Source organism: Mixophyes fleayi, chromosome 11 (genome assembly GCF_038048845.1).
Source record: "Mixophyes fleayi isolate aMixFle1 chromosome 11, aMixFle1.hap1, whole genome shotgun sequence".
Classification (NCBI taxonomy): Eukaryota; Metazoa; Chordata; class Amphibia; order Anura; family Limnodynastidae; genus Mixophyes; species Mixophyes fleayi.
The window spans coordinates 34835945-34857681 of NC_134412.1; the positions used below are offsets into that span (position 1 = coordinate 34835945).

The following is a 21737-nucleotide window of genomic DNA, read 5'->3' on the forward strand; positions in this document are numbered from 1 at the left end:
TGCAGGTTTTATCTTTTGCAGGATTATTTATTCTCATTAAGAGCCATGCCTATGGGGCCCCCTTGCCCGTGGGGCCCCCGGGCAGTTGCCCATCGTGCCCTTGGAAAAGATGGCCCTGGATGTGATGTGGCTGGGGAGTGCGTGATGTGGTTGAGGAGGGTGTGATGTGGCTGGGGAGGGCGTGATGCCACTGGGGGTGGCGTGAACAATGTAATGTTATAATATTATGAACGTATTATATACTGTGTGATCAGTGTTATGTACTGTGGTCACTTATCCCTCAGTTTTTCCATATTACATGTACCTGTACATTTTCCAAACAGGTTCCAACATTCCAGGGTCCAGACAAGAATCCAATACCAAGTTGTGAAAGCTGCAATAACATGTAAGAGAGAATAGCACAGTTTAAATATATAATATGTCATGTCCAAAAAAGTGCAACCATGCCCCATATTGGCCACGCCCTCAACACTATGTGGCCATGTCCTTTTTGGCGACATGCTGCCATTACACAGCAGCACACAATCCTTATCCTGCTCATTTATGGAGCCCTACCACCAAAAAATGTGTTTGGGCCTCAAATTCCTCTTGGTGGCCCTGGGCATATGGATTTGTAAGTGGCAAAAAATCACAGGTCTCAATAGCCATAGTTGTGTATGTTCAATTTCTGAGTATGCACAGTGCAAAAAACTGAGAAGATACGCTATGCAAACAAATGTGCTTCTCACTTTGAATCAGGTCCGAGATGTCCAAGATCTTCTCTACTTGGTATATCCCATGTTATATATGGTACCAACTGCATCTGATTTTAACTTCATTTTAATGGTGTTTGAAGCATATAGGTAAATGCAGGACCTGCATACAAAGTGGTGCCCTTGACAGGCTTAAATGGTTTGATCAAAATATAAACTAATACCTCTAGTTTAATTTTGCTAGATACACACAGATATGCATTGTTAATGATAAGTGCTGACAACTACTGTCTTTTTGTTTTGTATTGACATATGGGCATTTATATTGGCATGCAGCTGGTACGATATATAACATGGGATATACCGAGTGCAGGTTTTGTCTCAAAATTTTGCCTATATTGTTTAAGCAGCTGTCCATTAAGCCTTTTTAATGTTCATTTGAGTGGGGCTTACAATCCAGCCCTTGCTAGATGCAAGCCCCTATAACTGGGAGGTGAGTGCATCAGATTTTAACTGCATTTTAATCGTGTTTGATGTATATAGGTGGGTGTAGGACCTGCATCTAATGAGGCACCCTTGACGCTGGGATGCAGGCTTTAATGTTTTGATCAAAATACCTCATGATTTCATTTTGCTAGCTACATTAGCCATCCCTGATTTGACACATGGATTTTATTTAAGAAAAATGGTAATGCCTTATAATCTCATGGGATTTGGAGAGAGTCATAGGGATTGGCAATATTTGGACCCTGTTTATTAATATACAGCATATGATGAGGTAAATCAAAGTTGTTTAATCACAAAAATCAAAAATACTTTTCTTGTTAGATTAAAGACTTTACCAAAATAGTAATTGTATAGAGCCCGTTTTTTTGACGTGATGATTTTAAATTGACATATTATTCCTGATCCCTACACTTTTACTGAGTTTGTAAATAATTATATTGCTCATTAACTCTGTCACGTAAAATAGCACTGACATGTGACATATGTTGTAATTAAAATACAGAACATCCAAAAAGATGACACTTGTAAAATGTGTCCATTCTGGATGTGAGGCACATAATTCAATTACACCCCCTTCAATGACATCACAGTAACCATGATTAGTGTATTGTAACATGTAAAGCACTCATACATATTTACATATTGTGATGATTAATCTTGTTATTGAATCAGCATATACTTCAGCATCAGAGAGAGAAAGCTATAGATAAGTCTGCAGGATTGAAAGTGTACCCAATTATTCTGGCTTTGCATTTCAGTATAACTAGACTGGGTTGAGCTAGAGGCGTTTTTGTTTCTGACAGTGTTCTACAGAGCTGCCTAGCTAGTTTGCCAGTGCACATACGCTTCTAACTACAGTGACACTGTGAAAGCTATTTCTTTCTACTTCAGGCACAGGTTTTCCCTGCAGTATTCTGCCCAAAAAAAAAAAATATCTAGAGTGTTTGTTCCAGTTCTTCGGAAAGCATTCCCCATGTCCTTCCTTCAAATCAATAAATAATTTGCTAAGAGACAACTTGGAAGCAATCAGCCAAGATATTTATTTGAAGCAGCATGTTTTAGTATTTTCACAGGATTCTTCGTTTAGTTTTTAGATATTAGGGATGGAAATCCAGATCAATAGGTCAATGCGTAGTGGGAGGCTGCTCTAAATTAGGCCTTCCTGAGCCCGGAAAAAGCTACTGAACACTGTGACAGCAGAGTGTGCTGTAAGTGGCACTGGGATTTGTGCTAAGTATGAGCTCTACTGAAGGAAATTGATATCATAATAAAATCTAGCATCAATGGCATGCAACATAAATGCAGATGATACAGCAAAAGCCAGGGCACTCGTACATATTATCTAGGGCTGAACTGAGATAAGTTAACTTCATTTTGTTTTAGCCTCATTCTGATCGCTGTCGCCTGTGCATGAGGCAAGTGCCTTTAAGGGAACCTTAAAATAACAGCTCTGCCTGGGAGATCTGATGAATGTAACAGGTGCAGAGATTATTTCCAGGCCATGTGTGTGCGTCTATGTGTAACAGCAAGAGGGGGAGAGCGAAAGCAGAAAGGGGGAGAGCACATTGATGTCCCTGCTGCGTGTCTGTAGCCTGTGAAACTTACAGCAGATTGCCTTTCAGCAACCTGAATAATAAGAGAAAAGAGAAGGAAGATCGTAGAAAGGAAGAAGAGGGTGTAGACCATTCTGGTTATTTAAATCAATTCTCTTAGTGGAAGGAAGAAGCCTCACTACACAAATGATGTGGCCTAATTTTTTCGTGCAAGAGGAGGAGCAGCGTTTCTCTGGAAGAGGTAGAGGACAGCGTGGAAAGGGCTTGACTGATGCACAAGAGGGCAAGATCAAATTGGCCTTTTTTGTGGCCCTTATAGGGGTTACGCTTTCGGTGCTTGCAGTTGGGACAGAGTTTTGGGTGGAGGTGAATACCTATAAGCAAAACCACAGTATGACATGCGAGGCTGCCCATTTTGGGCTGTGGAAGTTCTGCTACAAGAAACTGTGGGTCGGAGATGTGGATGAATACCGAGCAACCTGTGGCCCTGCGGAGCTCCCTGGAGGTATAGTACTTCCATTATGTATTGTAGTCATACTGTTTACAGAGAAGACAACACATAACTTGCTTCAGGGCAGAGTAAAGTTCAGAGCTAAGTGCCTCAGACTCGCAAGAGATATAGATCTAAGACTAATGCTCCACAGAGAGCTTCAGTGTCATTCAAAACTGGCAAGATTGACATTAAGCTGAGACGAGCATGAAATGCTCTTTTATTTAGTAAATTAATGAATTATCATTCGTATTGCTATAATCAGACAAATTCAGTATTAGCCATCTACTGTCAAAATTATATAGCAGTAATGGCTAATATCCAAAATGCCTATGGCTGTTGTGTGGACGCTAGCCATGTTATAATAAGGGTGGTTAAAGGTGTTATTGCCAGGATTGGAGATAAGGATTTGGCATTGTATAATAGAATGAAATAGTATTGTTACATTTGAAATAACACACATATATTTGTAGCAATCAACTTATGAATTAAAATGTAAGAATACGAGAGAACATTGACTTGTCCAAAGTCATAATCATGATAAAAAAAAATTAGTACAACTAATTTATAATATCTTTGAATAATTTCAATATTTTATACATTAGCTGTTGCTTGCTGATGCCAATATAGTCAGTGTTCTTACAATATGCCTAATGTTGACATTATTTTGCAATTTGGTGGTCCGTAAACTCATATCAAATAAGGATGTGACCACTGTAAATGTTAAATGTGGAATGCTTATGTTTTAAATATTCCTACCAATCAAGGCAATAGATCACAATTAGTGGGAATCTGATTCTGCAATTGCTGTACTGAAGTAAAGACTAAAAATGAAAAACATAAGAGAGATTTGTGAGACCAAAGCAAATGTCATGTCACAGCACTGATCTTATTTTGCAAAAAAAAAACAACCTTATATGTTTCTGTCAAACATTTATTTTCTATATGCATTAGCTTAACACAAGTGCCTACTAAAATCTGTCATTCAATATGTTATAATACGGTATAATCTGTGCATGATCTTGGTAAATGTACTTAGAAAGTTTTCTCATATGCGCATAAAAAGGTTACCAGCTTTTTAAGTTTTGGATCTCGCCAAACAGCATAATGCTTGTTACAGATATCTGCTTATGACATTTCTTGTGATATCAAAATATTGTGATCATTTAAAAGTGTGTCAAATTCTCCGGGTCATCACCTCCCACCTTTAATCATTACCATAGACATGCCAACAATCCATGCAGGTGATGAGGGAGAACCGAAATAAGAGCGGTACGTGAAGTATATCGTGCCTAAAGAATAGACATGTTTTAATTGGTTTAGGAATGTGGTTTACCCAGAGCAGATGTGGACAGTGTACAAAGGAAAGTCTATTCCCTCTTGTTCAGTGTACAGTACTGAGATCTTTACCTGGTGGCCAGTGTACAAAACAGAGTCTAGCCCTGGGGGTTCAGATACAGTACGAAGCCTACTTCCTGGTGGCCCTTTCTGTTCATACCTTGCCCAGTTCCTGATGGTCCACTTTAAAAGTGCAGAGACCATTCCCTGGTGACATAAAATGTTCCCATTTCTTGGTGACCCTGTGTGCCCATATATAGCCCAGTCCCTGGTGGCCCAGTGTGTCCTATAGAGCATAATCCTTGGTGGCACATACCTCCATATGGGCTCCATTTCCACTCCTGCAGGAGATTTTTGCAGTGAATTGGAGCTTAGTGGTCAAGAAACTGATCACAATCAGTCCATAAAACAGACACATAGTGATGAACTTTGTCTCCCAACTGAACTCCACTCTCGAATTTCAGTAAATGCTTCCATTGGATCTTTGATAACAGTGGGTGGAGAGCTAAGGTTGCAAACCTGACATCTACCTTAACCCATTCCTGACTGAGAGGTTCAAAATACTGTTTGATATTATTATTATTATTATTATCGTTTATTTGTAAGGCGCCACAAGGTTTTCGCAGCGCCGTACATGGTACAAACAGTAGACTATACAGGGTAAAGCAGTACAGAACAATAAACACAAAGTACCAGTACTTCAGAAACTCCAGGCAGGCAGATACAGTAGAGACGGAGCAGAAGAACAGGTATGGAGACAGGAGGGAAGAGGGCCCTGCTCATTCGAGCTTACATCGTAAGGGAGGGTAAACAAAGTCAGGCACAAAAGGGAGCCAGTAAAGCAACGGGGAGAGAGAAAGGGGGCAGGGGAGAACCAGAAGAGGTGAGAGGTTAAGTGGATGGTTGGTAGGCCTTAAGGAACAGGTGAGTTTTAAGTGCCTGCTTGAAGGAGCACAGATTGGGTGAGAGACGAATGGAGCGAGGGAGGTCGTTCCAGTGAAGGGGGGCGGCACGGGAGAAGTCTTGGATTCTAGAGTGGGAAGAGGTGATCAGAGTGGAGGAGTGGCGGCGATCATTGGCCAAGCGCAGGGAGCGGGCAGGAGTGTGAATGGAGAGGAGGTTAGAGATGTAAGGGGCAGTAGACTGAGAGAGAGCCTTGTAAGTGGTGGTGAGGAGTTTGAAAAGGATTCTGTAGGGGAAGGGGAGCCAGTATAAGGAAAGACAGAGAGGGGAGGCAGAGGAGGAGCGGCGTGATAGGTAGGGAATTGAGGCAATGCATGTGAGCCCTCCACAGGATCAGGTGGCTTGTATGTTAACACTGTAATTTTATTGATGTTTGTAGTTTCTCTTTTTATATGGACTAATATGGGCAAGGTAGGGTAAATGTACTTCAAACATTTATATGTGTAAAAATGTATATTTGTAGTAGTATATTACTAATGATCTACTAGATAATGAACACAAAATACAAATAAATAGTCAAGCGTTTTGAAAGTCTATCACAACTGAACGTATTTGAGATAAAGTTGTCATCACAGAGATTTTTCCTATGCATAAAATTCTTCTTGTCAGTAACAATACAATGGTATTGCATCATCATCATCATCATTTATTTATATAGCACCACTAATTCCGCAGCGCACAGAGAACTCATTCACATCAGTCCCTGCCCCATTGGAGCTTACAGTCTAAATTCCCTAATATAGACACACACTCACACAGAGACAGACAGATAAAGAGGGAGACAGACAGACAGAGACTAGGGTCAATTTTTTATAGCAGCCAATTAACCTAGCAGTATGTTTTTGGAGTGTGGGAGGAAACTGGAGCACCCGGAGGAAACCCACGCAAACACAGGGAGAACATACAAACTCCACAGAGATAAGGCATGGTCGGGAATCAAACTCATGACCCCAGTGCTGTGAGGCAGAAGTGCTAACCACAAGGCCACTGTGCTGCACTTCTATTGCAGTCTTCTATTTGAGCCCAAAATGACTGACAACATTTAAATATTTTACTAGGAGAGGTAAGAATAGCCAGAGGAAGATTGAGACTACATAGCAATGGGAATTATTGAAGCCATTGTTTTCATGTTTGATCATCCACACATTCATAATACCGATACTCACTTAATAGCAGACAGTAAGCGTACCATCCAAAGTGTATTCAGATTGACAGCAAACCCCATACTCCAAGTATTCTACTTTATTTTTTGTCAAGCTCATACTTGCACTATTTCGTTTTAATGGGCAATTCTGGACTAATGTCCAAAATTCCTTAATTATTATCACTATTATTACACTGAAAATCTTATCTAAGCTGTTTTATATATATATATATATATATATATATATATATATATATTAGACTGGGTATGGACTATTTTATGAGTGTGGATGACACTACAATGTTTCAGGCTGCGAGTTTCCAGTGGGTTTGAAAGGTGGAGATGTTGCCTATAGCAACCCATCAGATTCTATCATTTTGAAGACTGTACTAAATAAATGATAACTAGAATCTGATTGGTTGCTATAGGCAACATCTACATTTTTCAAACCCACCAGAAACTCGCAGCTTGATACATTTAGCCCATGATATCTTTACAAATAAATCAGCTTACATTCTAGGTGTAGTGCCCTGTTAAGTCTCTTTATGAAATACAGCTGTTTATATTTATTAGAATGACATTGTTCAAGCGATTACTTCTCAGTAAACTAATTTACAAATTGCAACCATCAACAGTAACAAACACAGTGCAAAGTTGTCACTTCATTTATGAAGTTTGTATTCTAAATAACAATATGTCCTGGGTACTTTTTCAAGCCTAGTCTTGAATGCAACTCACTTTATGTACGCTTTCCATTTCAAATAAACATAATTTACACTGTGTCAAAAATCATGTCATTACTCCAGGGGGGTAAATGTAGCAAAGTGCGGATTTTGCAAGTCACCGATATTCGGTGACTATGCAGGGGAAATTTAAAGCGGCAATGGTTTTAAGGCAAGTTTTGCCTTTTAAAGCCATTGCCATTTTAAATTTCCCCTGCAAAGTCGCCAACTATCGGCGACTTGCAAAATCCACATTTTAATACATTTACCCCCAGTACTCTTTTGGAAGTTGGTGTATTAAATAAGAGTAGCATGCTGTCTAATAGATATTGAATAGGTATTGCAATTCAGATCAGAATATCTATAATATTTAGAATCACTATATAATGTCTAAACCTCATGTTTAAAGTACAAATAATATAACAAATTATTTACATATATAGATATAATTTTCACAGACTGTTGTCTGTTCTTTTGTGTTGTCATACATCATCCTGCTTCTACCTTCACTGCCGTGCATTGCTTCACAGGGCTAAATGATGGTGTATGGGATTTCTCTTGCTAATGGGCTTTAGAGGTACCCCTTCGAATATTGACCTATGTACCCGGAGTGATTAAAAAAGTTTGTGTGCAACTCATATTAACTCATATTAAATTGTGTGCTACTCATATTAAATTCAGCTAATTAACTTTTATTTATATTGTGCAAACATATTACACAGAGCTTCACAGAGAATGTTTTAATCATTCATATCACTTGTAAGCAGCATTAGAGGTACTATATAACTTATTATATAATGTTTTAATTAATAATTAATTTAAATTAATAACCTTTATTTTCTTCTTTTTTTTTAAAAGAAAAATGTTTCTGTTCTGCTACTACTGTGATACTTGATAAATTGTCTCTCCTATGTAAAAGCATATTAATAATTTAATATACAGTATAAGCATACTTGCCAACTCTCCCGGAATGTCCAGGAGACTCCCGCATTTTGGGTGAGTCTCACGGACTCCCGGGAGAGTATGGCAATCTCCCGATTCTGCCCACTTCCTAGTGCAGTGGGCAGAATTTGGTCCAAAATGCCGCGATTCTCTTGGAATCATGGCATTTGGCCCCGCCCCCGGTGTAAAATGCCGCGATTTTGACGCCCCACCCCCCTCACGCCCACCTCCCCCGGCAGGCTCCCGGAAGCCAACTTCAGAAAGTTGGTAAGTAAGAGTATAAGACTGGAGCCACTTAATGAGGGGGAGTGATCACAGAAATATCATTATTATTTGGGCCAAAGTTACAAGCACTATAGCCAGATAATATACCCACTTTTCAGCCTTTTATGAGTGGCCCATTTGTTTTTTAACATCAATTTAAATGTGGGATTAAAAATGACTTTCAACAGATGCTGTTTAACATTTAAGGCCTGCAAGATTTTGGTATGCCATACCTCTGTAGATGTGAAAACACGATTCCTTGTGCAGAAAGAAAAATGTTCTATGGCTCTCCATGAAACAGAGAATTTACACCCCTAATGCAATTTCCCCACTGCTTGGAGGGAATTAAATTGGCCGTGTTACTGCTGAAAGTAATGTGGCTGTGCACTATTACCGATATTACGGTAGCAGTGCGCATTATTACCGGTAATTGTTAACGCTGGTCTTTGCTTGCAGCTCAGGAAAGAAATCAGGATTATAATGACTATATCAATGGTAATGGTAATATAATTAACGCAGGGTTGAGTGTGGTCGAATTGAATTCCCCCCCCCCCTCTTGAATCTCACTAAAAAAAAATATTGATAAGAAATCTCACTTTTGTATGTGGATGCATGACTTGCTGCATTCATCCAGGGCCATCTTAACAACATTTTATATATATATATATATATATATATATATATATATATATATATATATATGTAAAAAACAAAAAAAGTGATTTTGTGTATATATATATATATATATATATATATATATATATATATATCGCCTTGTATATATATATTTCAATCGCCTTGTTCTCCGAGTCCGATCCCCTTCTCCTCTTCTTCTTCGTCACTCTCCTGCGCTCCCCCGTGCTGTGCTCGCAGTGAATGTTGGGTGTGATGACGTCTTCATGCCTAACATTCACTGCGAGCACAGCATGGAAGAGGGGACCAGGGAGGGAGACGGATCGCCACCTTTCCTGAACGATCACGTGACCACAAAAGGAACGTTTTTTTGGGGGGAGGGGGGTTTCAGGAGTCCCTGCCTCGGGCCCCCTTGTCCGCCGGGCCCCCGGGTTCCTGTCCATCGTGCCAGTCGGAAAGACGGCCCTGCATTCATCTTCATCTCATCAATTGATGCAAACGTCTAGCTCCACTGATGCCACCATCCTGGCCTGCAATTCATGCATTTCCTTAAAAAACAGCTGCATTCATGTGAAAATAGTCTTGTGACCACACAAAATCACGTTTGCTCTGCAGGTTTGAACTTTTATCAGTGATACTTATCATCTTTCTTTATCTGCAGATCTTTAATCTCAGTGGCTCCCAAACACTGGTTTGCATTCTTAAGTGATGTAATTTGTCTTTGTTTGCTATTTGTACAAGTAAGCATATAGTTTAGCAGAGATGGTGGCAACACTCTTAGGCAAGGAGTTGGGCAGTTTAGTTGATTGCCACGTGCCTGGTGTTCCACTGAAATGCAGAAAGAAAAGATATTGTGTTGCTGAGCAAGATTTTTTTTAATGAGCTTTAAGTGATGGAGGCTGCACATGTAGGGATATTCCTGGTTTGACGGATGGGAGCCTTGTGTTTACACAAAACAACTTTATTTGTACATGTGCATTGTGACTCTATCAGAAATGCTCATATATATATTACATAAATGTCAGTGTAAATAAAATATTTAAGTGTACAAAATAGAGCCCATTACTCGCAGACTAACATAAGATATAAATAATATGAACAATAATTTAGAGGAAAAATAAAACTGTTGCAATTAATTACAGAGAAGGCAAAAAAATGCAAATGTAAGGTGTCGTTTTTGTCGACATGTACAGTCTTAAAACTGACCACAAACTCAAAAAACAGTTGTGCAACGCATCAACACGGAGTCACATCCAAAATGTGCATTGTATGTGTGCAGGTGTATATTTGCATGGTCGTCAAATAGTGTCATGGGCAAAAACCATACACTGTGTGTCTGCATTGTTTCCTGTTCAGAAATGACCTTTTGTGATTTCTTGATTAGGTGTGTAATACAGAACACTCATTTGACAGAGTTAGAAATACAAAGACCCATCTAAGCTGAGCAAAAGTGAACATTTTAAAATATATGAAAATAAAGAGTTAATAATTTTGTGCTTAATAAAAATTATTCCACCATCCATTAATCCCCCCCCCCCCCCCACACACACACACACACCATCACCACCACAGCATTAAACCCAACAGCAGTGTTGCTCTGAAATTCCCTCCAAATGTGGGGAAGTAGAATGCACATTCTTGGCAATGAACGTGGTGGGAGGGGTTACCCCATACATGCCAACTTTAAAGAATTCTCCCCCGGGAGATTCCAGGGCCATGTTATAAGCTAGAGTAGGAGAGGCTTAGAATCTAACTCCCACTAAAGTCTAGAAATGCCTTTGCCACCATGAAAGTCTGCATTGAGAATCTGCTGTTCAGTGCACCCACGCACTCTGGCTCCTTTCAAGGTCCGTTTTTACCAATATAATTTACAAACACAGCTTAGCAAGAACAATATTAATAATCACATTGGAGGCCTCTGATGGTGGTGTCTGGCTCTCATGTATTTGTGATTTATTCTTGAAATAAATATTTCAGTAATATTGCAATGTCAACAAAATCTGTTTATTTTTACATTCATATTATTTTGCTTTCTGCATTACAAATATACGTGGATGTTATGAAATCACTGTGAAAGTTGTAGATGTGTCCATATATACATAATAACAATATTTATGGAGTACAGCTTTCTGATTAATTGAATTTGAAGCACCTTCAAAATCACTATTAAATCGGAAAACTCTCTAATCTAAAATAATTTTACCAAGTCATATACCTACTTCTGATTGAACATGCTTTGAGCTATCTTGTCATTCAGAACATAACAGGAGGAATCAAAGACCTATGAATTATGGGAGCAAGCATTATTAATTGATTTATTGAAGGGGCTAAATTAATTTATAATTTAACTTACTTGTCCCTATAATATAATAATACATTAATATTATTCTATTAATGTATTGAAAAATATATTTTCCCCAGACGTTAATGATCAATTAATATTGCCCCTCAATCAATAGCATTGATTATCCGCATAATTCCTAAGTCATTGATACCTCCTCCTATGTTCTGAATGGCACAATAACTCAAATAGAATGCAGTTTGAGCAAATTGGCCTCTCGCAACCCCCTCTTTTGTTTTGGTTGTTTTGCTGATGGATTTCCCGGCGGTTTGTCAAACAGCAACTTAGTAATCCTAGATGTTTGTACTTTGATCATGATAAAAATTGGGATGGTGATTTGTAAAAGTGGAGGTTTGTGAAACTTTTGTCTTCAGTCCTTTTACTAGTGGTTCGGCCTTTAGAAAATGCGGTAGTTTTGAAAGACCATTGAAATCCGGCGGATTAAGCAAACCACCCTTTAGTAAATCCAGCAAATAAAGTGTTTGTGTGGCCTCTGAATATTATATGTTATTTCAGATTTCATGTACAATAGTCTCCTAATCAAAAAAAATGCATATATCTAGTCTAATCCAATTCCTGGCTATATATATATATATATATATTCTAACACTATGTTTAAAGTAAGAAGTGATCTAACCTAGCAAATAACAAAACTTCTGAATACGTTCAACCTACATATAAATATAGAGGGGCTGATCCACCCTTGCAGGAGCCTCTTGGGAGATTCATTCTGGTAGGTATTTTAAATAGACTGTGCTGCATACATTTTCCATGATCTGGAGACTTTATGTAAATAGTACTATTTTAATGTATATAGCAACAGTAGGATATTTATTTTACAAAACGTGTGAACATTTCAAGGCACATGGAAATCAAAATCGTCATTTACCACATTTTTTTGTAGTGCAGTAATCAGTTACTGTCCCAAGTTTTGTACTTGTAAATAGTCTGAATCATTTTTTCTTTTTTTTTTTTTTATATTTTTTATGATGACACACGCGCAATAAATTTACACAGCCATGGCATACAGATAGCAAATAGCTGCAGTAAATCATTGAACTAGGACGGTAATCAAGATTAAAGCACAAGCATGTGGCTGAATATAATTTTCATCTGTTCCTGAGCCCTGTGAAGTAGAATAGTTTTCCCTCAGCTTTAATGATGTCATTGTTGACTACTAATTGTCCCTGATTTCCTGACTAAGGGCATTATTTATGAAAGGGTCCTATGGTTGGTGAAAAGAGTGATTTCACCAGCGACAGGCCTTGTTATCACATCATACTATGCATCAAAGGGGTTACTGTTGGTGATAACAATAATAACCCCGCTGGCAGTGACTCTCGTCTTTGCATAGAGAAGCCTATTTTATGTGATGCTAAGGTACTTATACAGCTGTGATACTTGTTCGGTTATCTAAGCATGGTGTTAAAAGACCAAAATAATTTTAAATATATTTTTCGTTAGAATAAATAATTTTTTACGTGCATTAATATTTACAAATATATATATATATACCTCACCTTACTTTTTACGTTAATGGAATGTGTAAACCCTTCAGCGGTAATGTCATTCAAAGTGTCAATTTCACGAAATCAAAAGTACAATTTTGCAAAAATGCAAATGAAAATCTGTCTCCCCATAAGCCCCATAGCCCCTCTTGTCTGTCAGGACAGTGTGTACTTTCTTGCTTCACAACAGACGTAAGAGCCTTTCATATTACATTGTGCTTAGCAAGAAAGCTGTGCAGTGACATCATCAGTTATTGCCCTATTGGGAATACACTGTAACTAGGAGTGATATTGGCTATCACGTGCTTTCTTTCAACATGCTTGTCAGTTTATACCTTTAATTACTGACACGTGTGAATTATAGACAAAATGTAAAAAAACAATTATTGCGCTCAATCATCATCAACATCAACATTTATTTATTCCGTAGCGCTTTACAATTGGGTCAATACCAGATAGTGCTATATATATATTAATACTCAATGGAACTGTTCAATGAAATGGGGATTAAAACTATAGAAATTATAACACATAAAGTGCAAGTGTAAGTAAAAATAATATTTATTGATAATTAACTAATATCTAGTAAAAGACGGCTGAATATAGACACAGTGCAACCTACCTAATATCTGGGATTGCCCAGTGAGTAAAACTTACCGGGCAAACCCAGGTGACACTATCTGGTATTGAGCGCAATAATATTTTTATTACATTTTGTCTATCTTGAATCAAGGAGGGATACTTTCATAAATTAGTTGCAGGTCTATCAGTTTAGGTCTGTCATTTTGGATCTTGAGTGCAGTGTTTCTTCTATTTTTCACATGTGAATTATGCAGGTTCTGGGCCTGAGTCATTAAGGAGAGCAAAGCAAAAAAGAGGAGTGAGTTTGCTCCTGGACAAACCATGTTACAATGCAAGGGGTGCAAATTAGTTTATTATTTTGCACATAAGAAAAATACTGGCTGTTTTTTAGAACACAAATCTTGAAAGCTTATTTGTACACTGAAATGTAAAGTTGATCTAGGACATGCCCTATCCCAACTATAAATCTGTCCCCACATTTTAAATTTACCTTCACCTCCAATGCAACGTAGATTAGCCCAGGTGCAAAGTTACTTTTTTTATGCTTTGCATTCCTTAATGACTCAGACCCTCTGTGTCTATAAATTATACATTTAGGAATTTTAAAGGGGTGTGTTGACCACCAGGACTGTGATTTCCGCACAGGCAAATGTGAGTAATTGCGCCAAATTTTGCACTGAGAATGGGAAAGTAAGTGCAAGTGAAAGACAGGGGTGGTCAATCCCAGCAAGTTCCCATGTATCACACTAGGGGCTGTCTGGGCTGGGGGGCTGGGGGGTATCTGCTCACCGGTACCATCCCATAGTGGCCAGGGCACTGGACTACCTGTATTTATTCCTTTAAAATGTTCCTAATAGGACACTGAACCAAGTCTTGCACCCCAGCCTTTGTGTCACACCAGTCCAGGTGCACATTTTGGTCAACCCAATAGCTAATCAAAAACTCCAAGTAAGAGAAAGTTATCTTTGTATCATGTTCAAGTGATATATTTGTATTTCATGCTAATATTCTAACACTTTAGAATTTCATCTTTTGCTAGATCTATCACAATGGTATTTCTCAAAAGAAAACAATATAATAATGAGATTTGCTGTTTGGATTGTCTGTTTTTTTCTTATTAGTTGGGGGCCCTCCTTCTGATATCTGAGGAGGAGCCCCCCCCCCCCTACACCAGTTAACCCTAGATTTGGGTGCTGCAACCCCAAGTTGTTGTGGTCCACCTGGTTGGAGGACAACAAAATTTAGGTATAGATTGCTGTATCTGTTATCATGCATGCAAATAAGCTGCCCTTAAACACATCATTTTACCAATATCTCCAAATGTAAATGCCCTAGCATGACCAGTTTGCTTTTAATTTTTTGCATTTGACATGTTTGACATTTCACTTTAGTGGGTGCAGAAATGCAATTTATGTTCAATACATTAAGTGAACAAAGTAAATATTTGCATTGCCAGGACCAATAAATACCAAACACACGGATCCACCTACAATTGTGCTAAAACAAGACGTTGTGTGTAAGGCAAATGCACAGAAATATGGCAAATATGTACTCAGCAATGTCTGCATGATTCTAAGTAAACAAAGATTATCTGATTTGATAGAAACTGAAAAGCAGAATATACTCATCAGAGTAATGTTTCAAGATTGGGGTTTTTTGGGGGGTGGTTAAGTCCCACTTTAGCATATCTACCTATAAGCAGCAATTTTTTAATGTAGAAATTAGTTAGATTAAATTGTACTACATTAAATATTTTTACTGCTTAATTGTAATGTTATTATTGTTATTTAACAACTAATAATAAATTGTGGATGGTTAAAAGCTTGACATCCAATTCAAGCAATTGGCAGCTGTTCATATCAGCAGTTTAAAAGGATGTGTTTATAGAACTGAATGCTATTGCAGCCAATTATAGTACATTATCACCAGAGTTCTACAATACTTTAGTTCTGAGAATATTATAGAGCAATTTCCGTTGTCTAATTTTTAGACCAATTATTATCAATAACATTAACTTGTGGGTCAATACAAACTTTTGCATAGCCAGGCAGTGGGGAAACAGAACAACTGTAAAACATAAACAAAGACATAAAGGTTAGACCACACTTGCCAACTCTCCCGGAATGTCTGGGAGACTCCCGAATTCTGGGTAGGACTCACGGAAGAGTAGAGAATTCTTCCGCATCTGCCCACTTCCTAGTGAAGTGGTCAGAATTTGGAGCCACCATGAGGCAAATTTGTGGGGAATAGCATAATTTTTGGCCCACCCTCCAGGATATCATGGTGCGTTTGAGTCATTATGTCAAGGGGCCAAAATGACTTGATTCTCTGACCCCAGCCCCCACTGGGATCTCCTGGAGGCCAACATTCTAGAGCTGGCAAGTATGGGGTAGACTAGATATAAAACAGACAAGAAGACAAGGTAAATGAAGGCCCTGCTTGTGAGAGCTTACAATCTATTCAGGAGGGTGCTCGCTTCTATCACCATTGTAGAAAACCTGCGGTTTTCTGATTGTGACTCTCAGTATGAAGTGTCAGCTAGATGCATAGTATGGAATTTTGTACAAATTTGGCACAAACACACACAAATGAAATGTGATTGTTTGAGGTGTTAGAATCTGAGTGCCTTTTTGTTTTCCTGTTCTTGTGTCTGTTCCCTGTTTTGAAAGTAAGCAAGGAAAAAACTTCAGCCAAAGAGAGCATTTGAATGCTCACAGCAGTATGGAATGTATCAGGAGAGAAGTATACTCATTGTTGGAAGCAGTGACTTGTTCATTTATGTTATTGTGTAAGTGTCACAGGTTTCCAATCAGCATCTGATGGGTCCAGTAACCATTATAGAAAGTTGTAGAAGGCACATATTCTGTAGATATATGTCAGCTTTCAAGACTTCTGGTTTATTATTTCTTACCTGATATTTTGGCAAAAAATACCAACATTTTATTGTTATATTACACTCTTGAACAGTATGTCCAGGTAAATCAACCATTACTGTCCAGCAGTAATATCATCACATTAATAATAAAAACATACATTTACCTTACACAAATGTAATCTAACTTAAGTACTATGATAATTACTGTATTTCAATATCAATCTTCAGTAACTATTTTTTATGCAGTATATGCTAGCATTTCATTGTTTAACAAACAAAAACATATTTTAAATAACTCATCTGTTATCCAATGATATCTTGTGATACTATTTCACATATAACACACATTTATCTGGAAAAATATTGTGTCACGACCTGCCTCCAGCTACACTGCAGCATATTTTCTGTGGATGTTGCTTTGCCTTCTCCTGCCTGCTAGGGGTTAAGCTCCTATCTTTTCATCAGTATCTCGACCACTTGTGGCTGGCCCTTAGAAGACTGCCTTTTCCTGCAAACTGGTGTAGGTTCATCAAGTGTCTTTGCTGCTGCTGGTCTCTCTGGACCTCTCCCTAGCATTTGACTCCTGCTTTATCCCTACGTTTTCACCTCCTCTTGTGACCTGGGCCCTGGCTTTGTTTGACCTTGCTCCTGTTTACTCCCTGGTAATATTGTGGATCTCTCACCTTCTGACCCCTGACTTGTCTGACCCTCCTTTGCCCAATTCTCCCATGGATCATACGGTGCCTGGTACTGGTTGCAGCTTTTGCATTGGGACTCCACACTGTTCATCCCCCCGATATTGGCACAACCAGCCCTGGCTATGAGTGCTCAGTGCCTAGAGCGCTTTGGGGGGAGTGCTTAGATTGCTCTTTTATTTAGCACTGCAAAGATCTATGGTAATGATCAACAGCAGCACGGATCTTGTGACAGAGGTCGAGCAACCTAAACAGATATGCCTTCAGCTCTGATTGTGCTATAATTACTTGAACATGTGCTTGCCCTAAGCTTGCCTGCACCTACCCTTCCCCATTAAGTGTAGGCAGTTGTAAGTGTAAGATGTAGCCCAGTCTGCATATGAACACTAACGTATTTTGCACAAGTAATACAGAAATGCTTATTTTATGATTATGTCTGACTCTACATGAGCCCAAATGTATTTTTTAAGGGTTGTCTTTTAACTCTGAATTAAGAATTTACAAATTATAGTTGTTTATTTTGTACTAGGGGATAGAGCTGAAAGGGCTGAAATCTCAGAGGACTTTCTGTAGTGCAGAACGCAATGTAAGCAATTCTGATTCCATCTAAATTGAACTTGAATGTGAAACAGAAATTAAGTGTGAGCCCCAAGTTCAGTAAGTTAGTTGGAGATACAGAAACATTCATTTGAGTTGTGACTTGGGGTTAAATTTATCAAGCTGCGAGATTCCGGTGGGTTTGAAAAGTGGAGATGTTGCCTATAACAACCAATCAGATTCTAGCTGTCATATTGTAGAATGTACTACATAAATGATAACTAGAGGCTGACTGGTTGCTATAGGCAACATCTCCACTTTTCACACTTGCAGCTTGATACATTTACCCCTTGGTTTGAGCTTACTTACCTTTGCTATCACCTTTCTTAGTCTAATAAATCAGAGTGCTTGGTTCCAAAGTATTCAGAACAAAAGGAGAAAAGGGCAAAGTTTCTGAAATAAGGTGCACTAAATCTTCTAATTGATAATATTGATGATTGCCATCCTATAAAACATAACTTTTATTAGGTAGTAACTTAAAAGCGAAATATACTAAAATATAGCAATTAAAATCCCATGGATATAGATAAAAAGCTGGATACACTCAATGTAGTACCTATATAATCCCACTATAAGTTATATGGTACAGAGGTATAATAGTGTGATTAATATAAATTAGTCAGATAGTGAATAAAGAAACATACGCCATAATAAGCAATTGTTATGTCTCTAATATAATGCCTGTTAAATAGCAGGCTATACAGGCTTGATAATGTCCAGCTAGCAGATAGAGGTTGAAACAAATATCCCAATTACCTCTTATATTAATCACAAGTGCTGGTATGTAATCCCTTCTGACTAAATCCTGCAGATCAACAGTCAGTTGATATGCAAACTACCCTGCAGCACACTCAATAGCGTAACAGGAAAAGTATATCAGAAACGCTATTGCAGAATAATTGTTGCTAGTATGCAATCCCTTCTGACTAGTTCCTGCTGATCTATAATCGGTTGTTGTGCAGACTACCCTGCAGCACACTCAATAGCGCTGCATGGTAGATGTCTCAGAAGCGCTATCACAAAATGATAATAGCTGTTATGGGGAGTGTATTGCTAACTGCCTGCTAGGTTTCCCCTCTAACTCTGGGCTTATAGGGGTAGTTAAATAATCAGACTCCTCTTAGTACAAACATCAAGTGTTGCCAGCTAATACGCCGACGCGCGTTTCGCTGTTGCTTAATCAAGTATTCACTAAGAACACTATTGTTTCACTATTGGACATGGATAGTTTATGAATATAATACAATTTAATTGTATTTAGAATATGTTCATGAATCTTAATGTATACAGTAATGAGCGCAAAGGAAAACATTTTTTTAAAATATAGACATTGTAATGGACAATAACTGCAATATTGCTTATCACAAACAGTTGACTATTATGAGAACATGTCATATTTGCATATTTCGACTGTCTGAATCTGCAAATTGTGATTTGCCCAGAGTAGTTTCTATAATTCAAGAGCCTTTGCATAGGGGGAATGGCTATAAGGAACTGCCCTACAATTTGAGTCACGTGTCATCACCAAAGTGGACTTTACTCTGTGCTTCCAACATTTTCGCTCATTGTAAATGAGCTCTCACGAGGGTTCTGCTGGAAAAAAAAAACAATTTAAAAAGACAACAACTGCACTTGCAGATTAACATATTATACGGTACAATCTAGTTACTGTTTAATGCAGAATATTTCTTTGTTCTAAATAAATGTAATGTTACACCTATTATGGTACATTTTTAACATATTACACAGGTATTGCTCTTGGAGATCAAGAAGGGGGACAATGGATGGGGGTCTTTCAAAATACATATCTCCTTTTGTTTTTTTGTAATGAATGATTGAACTTTGTATAAGATTTTCTTGGAATAGCACAAACATTAAATTTCTTTCAGATGTGGTGGAAAATGGGCCATTTGTACACTTGTATTGATTTGACAAACACATAGGTTGATATCACAATGTGTATTTCTACACCTGCATAAGTAATAGTGCTAATGACAGGTACAGACAAAATGTGTTTCTGCACCAGCATGTTGGCAATCGCTCTGCTTGAGAAGATCACATTGTAATGTTTTACAACTGTATAGCTAATGGTGCTAATGACAGGTACAGATTTACTTCTTTGTACTGTACAAGTCAATTCTGGTCATTTGCTTGGTGAATTAAATAGTGGCCGTTTTGATCATCTCTTGTGAAGAATCGTAAAGGATTCAGAATTCAGGATGTTCTAAATTTCTTAGCATGAGATGTTGTTTATAATATATCAGCCAAATTGTATCTGAAACAGTGTAATATTTTTGAATATCAATATAGAACAGATTATTACTTCAGAGTTGATGGGATACTGAAAAGGCGTCCGATTAGTACCTATTTATAGGTCCAGGTTTTCAGTTCCCAGGAGTAAATCACTTGCTTTACTGAGCTCAACCTCATGAAGGTTCCAAAAGGCAAATACAGTCATCTGGGGCTGTAATTAGTATTCTTATTCAACAGTCATTAATACTTTTGGCAGACATCTGTGGTCTTCTTATGACCCAGAACAACCAGGGCACGTGAGGCAGGTCTGTATGGAAGGATGTGTTCAGTAAGGAGTCACTGGGAAAGAAGAGGTACATGAAGAAAATCTCTTAAGACACAATACAGTACCAAATGAAATGCAGACCTAAATTGCTACTTTGTTTTCAAAAGTGTATCTACTTGTCTACCAAACACATCTCAAGGTGCACAACCTCTTCCAGGTCCTTGGAACTGACCAAGGAAAATCAATCTGTACCTAGTTTCCCAAGTTTGTGCATCCAACTGAAAATGTGTATTAGTGGAAATAAGGAATCACAATTCCAAAGTCTAATCCACTGCTTAGGACCACCCGCAGTATGTCTATCTGAAAGATAGAACGAAACCCGATCTCTGAAGCTGTGTAAAATTCTAATTTTTTAAGTGACTCCAAAGGCTGTGTGTTCTCTTGTAAAGCAGGGAATGCCACCTTAAATCTTGAAATGTGCCACTCCTTGATCTCATCCTGCAAAACAGGATGCTGGTGCACTCTTCATTACCACTCTCTGTTAGGACTGAAGACATCACACAGCTCCCAACTTATCAGTTCACACTTTTTACACCCTCTTTTATCTCTGGAATTCACAAGAGAAAGTTTATAGATTAGGCTTTTAAGCACCACAGATTCTGCAGCAATGTACAGAGAATATTTTTCATTCACATCAGTCCCTGCCCTATTGGAGTTTACAGTCTAAATTCCCTAACACACACACACACACACACATACTAGTGTTAATTTTGTCAGCAGCCAATTAACCTACCAGTATGCTTTTGGAGAGAGGAAGGAAACCCACACAGAACATAGAAACTACACACAGATGAGGCCCTGGTTAGGAATCAAACTCATGACCCAGCACTGTGAGGCAGAAATGGTAACCACTGAGCCACCATGCTGCCCATGCACCTACTCTGTACTCATCAAGGTATGCCCCTGACTCACCCATATCCCGACTGTGCAAACAAACGCAGCCAACCTGGCTTGAAAATTCATGTTCTTACCTGCAACATCAGAGCCATTCACGCAAATGTAGTTTGCTATGCACTTTTGCATTTTCATAAATGAGCCTTAACATTGAACAATGATTAAAATATTTTTATTGAGCTATTTTTGTTGTAATAAAAACACATGCACATTTCTAGATGCTTGTTAGAAAATACCCCCTTTTGTGTGACAGGCAAAGCACGGAACTTTCTATTTACTGTATAGCATTATACAGTTACAATTATTCTGTGTAACAATTATAGTTACATATTTAGCGAACTTTAAATTTACATTTATTGCATCACATGACATTCATTTTAATGGCCTCATAGAAAAGATTAATATTTTATTTAAGCAAT

The 21737-nt window shown here is 38.2% G+C and overlaps 1 protein-coding gene across 1 annotated transcript in view; it reads left to right on the forward strand.

Moving 5' to 3' along the window:
* Positions 1-2572: 2572 nt before the first annotated feature.
* CACNG6 (calcium voltage-gated channel auxiliary subunit gamma 6) overlaps positions 2573-21737 on the forward strand; it is a 99839-nt gene continuing 80674 nt past the window's right edge. The window contains exon 1 of the mRNA XM_075189846.1: positions 2573-3257. Within this exon, the coding sequence (XP_075045947.1) occupies positions 2939-3257 (319 nt within the window). The 5' untranslated portion in view covers positions 2573-2938. The remainder of the gene's footprint in view (positions 3258-21737) is intronic.